General features: G+C 38.0%; 1 protein-coding gene across 1 annotated transcript; it reads right to left on the reverse strand.

The window, feature by feature from the left end:
* Positions 1-2,773: 2,773 nt before the first annotated feature.
* Positions 2,774-6,016, reverse strand: LOC149163988 (uncharacterized). Its single transcript, XM_089429329.1, has 2 exons — positions 5,836-6,016; positions 2,774-5,682 (listed from the first exon to the last, which is right to left on the reverse strand). Exons 1-2 carry the CDS (start codon positions 6,014-6,016, stop codon positions 2,774-2,776), a joined length of 3,090 nt encoding a protein of 1,029 aa, XP_089285455.1.
* Positions 6,017-6,789: the final 773 nt, after the last annotated feature.

The raw sequence follows: 6,789 nt of genomic DNA on the forward strand, positions 1-6,789 counted from the left end.
TGTTATATATGTGCAAGGTCTACATAAGAATGCCATAACTTTTGATGGGAATATATATGTGTGAAAAGTATAGGAAAAATTGGATAACTGTTGTAAATGTATGGGATTGGGAAGTTGGGTTTTGGGAAAGCCCTATTTTTGCTAAGATGTGCTTCACAAGAACCCTGATATTTCTAGTTGCTTTAAAAGCTGCTCTCTAGACTAGTATGGTAGAGATGTTTTAATGTCTTGTCTTATCCTGTCCTCAAATCATTTTGACTCGGTAAAACTACATTAAAAATACTGGGGTGGAGGGGAGGGTTGTGTTACACAATAGGGGGACATGGGGGTCAAATGTGATTCACATGTTTACACCGTTACCTTGTATATGCAAACAATTTTCCCTTGTGCAGGTGTAAGGCCCTTAGTAGACATCGTTATACTTATTGCAGCCCCAATCCCCACTATCTCCTCGTGCAATGGATCCTAAACTTGTAACATGATTTTAAATATGATATTCACCATTAGTATGAACATTTTCACGGGGTTTTGAGGTTGTTTCTATGGACATATCATATATGTGAAGATGCAATTGAATGCAAAGAAGTTGAGAATATGCAAAAGATTTGCAAGAAACCCTTCTCCAAGAGTTGAAACAAATCACACATTTTCCACTTGCAAACCATCTCCTTGTACCTTCAAAAATTTACTCTCCAAACCTGCAGTAACGCCCTACAGGACTATCTTTTTTTCAGAAGTTGATTTATACAACTTGCAAACTAACCCCCAAGGTCACAATGTCTTGTACTGTAGCTTCCTTTGTAATGCAAATCTTTGAACTTGATCTTAGAGATTTAAACCTCCCCCTTTGAAGTTTATGGTCACCATCAATTTCCAAGTAATGGTATTTATCTTGGGCTTAGTGTACCACTTGTTGGATCAACGATGCTATCATTTCTTCCTAACATGGAACGATTCTATCTCTCCTCATATAACAGAATCTGGATTGGGTTTTTGCACTTACTTTTGATGCAAAATTTCTTGTTGATTAGGCTTTGCATTTAACCAGGGTGATGTGAATAACTACCCAGGTTTAAATTGAATATGCACCCTTGTGCAATATGATGTCATTTTTTCCCATGTAAAAAAGTTTGAAAGTACCCCACCCTCCGATCCTGTAGGCAAGGGTAAGATATTTTGTTTATCTGTTTTTGACTAAGTGGAGTGTTCACTATAAATATTGATGTTTCAATTTTTTTTATATAGTTTGTTTTGAGAAACTCTGAGTAACAATATGAATAATTGTGAAAACTTACATTGTAACTTTGTTGGAACATCCAAAACTATTTCAAAAATTGAAGTAAGAACATGAATAACTATGAAAACATATACACAAGGAATTATAAATTCGTTTGAATATCCAAAGATAATAATTTATGTATCCAAAATTGAGTTTTTGTAAATTGATTTGTATACCTCATGCCTATAATTGATTATGTATGTATGCAAATTTATGAAGCATAGGTTTATTCATATATCAAATTTTTTGATGCACTTTGAGTTGTAGTAGACTATGGGAAACCTCCTCTGCTAGCACCAAAAAACTGTGAAGCTTGATCATAGTACTCTTTCCATGCTTTATTGTGTGGTAAATGGGTTGTTATTTCATATGTCCTCTCCTACGTGCCTGCTTGCCAAAACCCATGAATCATGATAATGGATGGAGGAAACAATTTTTTTTTTGCAAAGCATGTGGAATTCCAAACGGATCAGTGGGTGGAGGTGTGTCTCTAGGATCTCCTAGATGGCTTGAGACTGGTTTGATTTAACTGCAACGAAGGGTATGTGAAGAGATAAGGATGACACACTATGAGTTAATCCCTGAAGTTTGAAGTTAGACATTTGGACAAATTGGATTACCTCTTTATTGATTTAACTTGGTGAAAGGGAGACATCTATTTCTATTGCTGCATTATGAGACTCACGGAATTGCCTAAATTAGGTGTGTGTTTCCTGAGAAGAGAGAGACATTTGTTGCTGCATTATGAGACTGAAGAAATTGCCTAAATTGAGTGTTACCTGAGAAGGGTATGAGGTGGAAGATATGACTAGGTTGCCTGATAAGACGAGGCAACTTCAAGTTTTAAAATCCATAGGCAAATTTAGTACATAAATCTATTTTCTCTCATGGAAGCTATGGGATATTTAAAACTTCAGCATAGAAATCTAATGGCTTTGGAATAATTGGTGAGAAACAAACAAAAAGAGTGAGTTCTAAATGTTCAAATCTAGAATTGAGATTTTTTTTATTTTATTTTATTTATTTATTTATTTTTTTTTTTTTCCGAAGAAAAAAGCCACTTTTTATTGAGCAGAATAAAAAGATACATACAGTGATCCACTTGCAGACCCGTTGCAAGATTGTTGCGCTGAAGTATACACAAAAAAAACAAAGTCCTTATTGACTGTTAGAAAGGAGTTCAGATAACTAACCCTCCGAAGATATGGACATATAGCTACCTGTTTGGTCTTCCTCCCTAGGCGAGTCTTTGAGCACTAAAACTATAGAAACCTTTTTCAGTTTGAGGTCTCCTATAGAGAGGAAAAAACACACTCTTACAAAACTGTTTTCAGATCTTCAGGCGAGATGATAAGATCAGTATGATGCGATATATATAATGGAGTTCCGTTATGTAAAACTGTCCACATATTAAAAACATGAAGTAGAGGAAACAAAATCATATATGAAGAAATATCCAAGACCAAGAAAGCGTATAGTGACAGAGTGTCACTATCACTGAGGCTGTTCGAAAGGAGGGTCTGTCGAAACGATGGACAACCCCTGCCTATATTCTATAATTGACCAGCTTCCCAAAACTTGTTGTACACCAGCCTTAGCGAACCTATCGGCATCCTCGTTTCTGTCCCTGAATACATGGCATAGGATGAAGACATTGAAAGATGACTTTAAGCGCTGTATTTCCTCAAGAATAATCTTCAGGATTTGATTTCGACATGCAGCATTTCCGTTCACCCAATTGATTACGTTCAAAGAGTCACCATAAATTTGAATTGAGTGAATATTTCGCTGAAGAAGCAAACATAGAAGAAAGCGTAAAGCAGAAATCTCAGCAAAGTTATTTGAGCCTGGTCCGAGGCCTACAGAGGCTTTAAGAGAATGTTCTTGATTAAAGTGAATACACAGTCCAGCCCCTGCCTTGTTGTTCTGAGAGGCCCCGTCAAAAAAGGCCCAGGGAATACCCTCTTGGATATTTACAGGCTTTGATAATTTTTGAGGAGTTTTGAGATCAGGAACAGGAATGGCAGAGTAGATAGCTGCACAGTTTATCGCTGTAATTGCAACGGGGATGTCTTTATCTTGAAACAGGCTCTTATTTCTCGCAATCCACACTCCCCAGAAATAAATAAGAGGAAGGATTCTCATATTCCCTTCCTTGTAGGTTTGCCACCACCTACTCCAAACCGCTTCCAAAGGATCGTCACCCAGCTGTGCATTGATGTTGAGCAGACTAGATAGCTCCCCCCAAAACTTTTTTGATTCAGCGCATGTGATAAAAAGGTGGTTAATAGATTCCTCTTCTGATTTGCACAAAGGGCATCTCCCTAGTCCAACTAGATATCTGGCTCGCAATGTATCCCAGGTTGGGACTTTCCTCTTTAGCATGCACCAGAGGAAAATCTTGGCTTTTGCAGGTCCTTTAAGCTTCCAGATAAGTTTCGACCACCAATCTGGATTGCCCCAACCTTTCTTTTGCATAAGGAAATTGTAACCATCCTTAGGGGCATATTCTCCTGTTTCCCCCTGCGCCCATATCAATAGATCTGATTCATTTTTGAACCTGACATTAGAACGGTGAAGTTCTTGGATATAAGAAGACCATTCGTTCTTCCACCTGATATTTAATCCCAGATCTTCTGCACTCTTCCAAGCCTGTCCCCATATTGAAAATTGACCAATTTTCTCCACCTGGTTTAAAGTATAGATGCCCTTGTGTTCAAGATGCCTAAGTAAGCCTGGGGATAGGGCATAAGCTTCATTACAGCCTACCCAGGGATCCCTTCCAATCCTGCAATGACTTCCATCACCTATCTTCCACGCTAGCCCTTCTTCAATCACAGAGAAAGCTTCCACCGTTGCTTTCCATACGACTGAAACATTTTTTTTCCTCTTTTCCTGGCTTCTGATCCAGTCCTCCATTGGGACAGGGTCGATATATTTTCTTCTGACCACTCTGGTCCAAAGATTCTCCATCGAAATAAGCCGCCAACCTGATTTGGCTGCCAATGAAAGGCTAAACTCGGGGAGCCTTTTTATTCCCCATCCTCCCCAATCTTTGGGTCTTGCCAGCTTGTCCCAAGCTACCCATGGGAGGACAGAATTTTCTTTAGCCCCTGCCCATAAGAATTTGCTACAGATCCTCCTGATTTTTTCCATCACACCTTTTGGAACCCAAGTTAAGGCTGCCCAGTAGACAGGGATGGCTAGTAGAACTGATTTAATAAGGGTTAATCTGCCTGCTCTGGACAGCCATTTATGACTCCAGTGTGAAATTCTAGCTTCAATCTTAGCAATGAGCCAGTTCCAGTCCTCTATCTTGTATGCTGAAGGTTTTAACCAAAAACCCAAATATTTAAAAGGGGATTCCAGCTGTTGATGATGGAAGGGGAAGAGATTTTGCATCAAGGATCTTTCCCTTCTTTCAATGTTTGCCATAGATACCTGGGATTTCCTATGATTAATCTGCATGCCTGTAGCTTTTAGAAACAGATCAATTATGCTTTTAAGCTCTTTAATTTCATTGATAGATCCATTAGTGAAAAGCAATATATCATCGACAAAAAGGAGGTGGGTAATGAAAAGATTAATTGCTACCTCAATACCTTTTACCTTCTCCTCTCTTCTGGCTTTGTGAATCAACCTGCTTAAGCCCTCTGCCACTAGAAGAAAAAGAAGAGGTGATAAGGGACATCCTTGCCTTAATCCTCTTTGGCTTTTGAAAAAAGGGGATGCAGCTCCATTAATAAGTATCGCATAGCTGACATTGGAGATACAACCCATTATCCAGCTGATGAAAGAATAGTTGAAGCCCAAGTGAGTTAGCAGCATCCGAAGGTAAATCCAGTTTATTCGGTCATAGGCTTTAGATAGATCAATTTTGAAGACCACCCCTTTCTTTTTCTGCTGCCTGACACTGTGAATGAATTCCTGTGCTACTCCTATGGCCTCATGGATTTGTCTTCCGTCCAAAAACCCGAATTGTTCCATAGAGATATTCCTTGACAGAATGGGAGAAATTCTTATAGCTATCACCTTTGCAATAATTTTGTATATGCAGTTGCATAAAGATATCGGCCTGAAGTCATCAAAGGTCTCCGGATCATCCTTTTTAGGAATGAGGGCTAAGAATGTTGAATTGAAGGGCCTGTAAACTTCTCCTTTCTGTCTTGATTCTTCAACTACATCAGTTATTTCATAACCTATTTGATCAAAGAAAGAGAGGAAGAGTTCAATAGTCCACCCGTCCAGCCCAGGGCTTTTATCTTTGCCCATGAGTTTCATGGCAGCTTCAGCTTCATCCTTGGTAACAGGCGCTGATAAGTCCTCTGCTTCATCCTCTTCGAAAAATCTTGGGAAACACTGTGTTGTTCTAATAACCTCAGCTATTGTGGCTTCTCCCGAATCTGAGAAAAGTCTCTGGAAGTGTCTCTATCCAAGACCAGAGAGGCCTGTGAAAGTATTTACCTCTCTGCCTTCTTCATCTTTTAGACTCTAAATGGTGTTAACAGATTTTCTCCCTTTTGCAAAATTATGAAAAAAGCTGGTATTCTCGTCACCTGCTTTCAGCCATATAGCCCTGCTCTTGAGCCTCCATTCTTCCTCCTTATCCAAAAGAATTTTGTTCTGAAGCTTCTCCAATTGAAGAATTTTATCCTTGGATACCTGCGAGAAATAGCCGTCCTCCTCGATGCTTTCCAGAATTTTCAACTCCTCCCTGATTCTATTGTAATTCTTCATTATGTTTGTATTTCCTATCCTTTGCCTAGGAAATAGTTGCCTTCTTCAGTCTCTTGAGATTCTCCATAGATAAAAAACTTTTGTCCTCCCTTGCATCCCTGTTCGGATGAATCCATGTTTCCACGAAAATATTTTTGAAGGAGGGATCTTGTAGCCATGAAGAGTTAAATTTAAAGGGGGAGGGAGGATTAGGGGGAATCCAGAATTGAGATTGCTATGGTCTTGTATTCCATTTGTATTTGTTCAATCTCCAAAGAAAACTGGGAAGTGATAATTAATGATAAACAATCATGTTATGATCAACAAAGTAAAATTAGTTGTTGGGAGTAGGGTGCTTGAGCAATATTTTAGACTTTTAGCTAAATAAGTCACAAGGTTTATCATTATGAACATTAATGTAGGAAAGATGGTTCTTTTTGGTTGTGCAGAAAAAATAGATTTATAATTCAAAACTGTAGAAATGTTATCACGCATATCGAGAATGTTTATGATTAGATTTAATAGCAAGGTTCCAAGTCATTAAGACAAAAAAATCCCAATTATTCAAGACAAACTCAATTAACTATCAATTTAATAATAATAAAATAATTTCCATTTTTTCCTTATTACCTTATAAAAGGGATATTGTGTCCTTATTCTATTTTATTTCTTTGGAATTTTTGGTTGGAAACATTTATTTTTGGGTGAAATCTTGCTTTTTGTTTTTGAATTCAGCTCTTAAAAAACCGCCACTATTATACAAAATTCACAAATCAAATTTTTGATTCCAATGA

Source organism: Pinus tabuliformis, chromosome 5_1 (genome assembly GCF_031772625.1).
Source record: "Pinus tabuliformis cultivar Carrire ecotype Pingquan chromosome 5_1, CPIR1, whole genome shotgun sequence".
NCBI lineage: Eukaryota > Viridiplantae > Streptophyta > Pinopsida > Pinales > Pinaceae > Pinus > Pinus tabuliformis.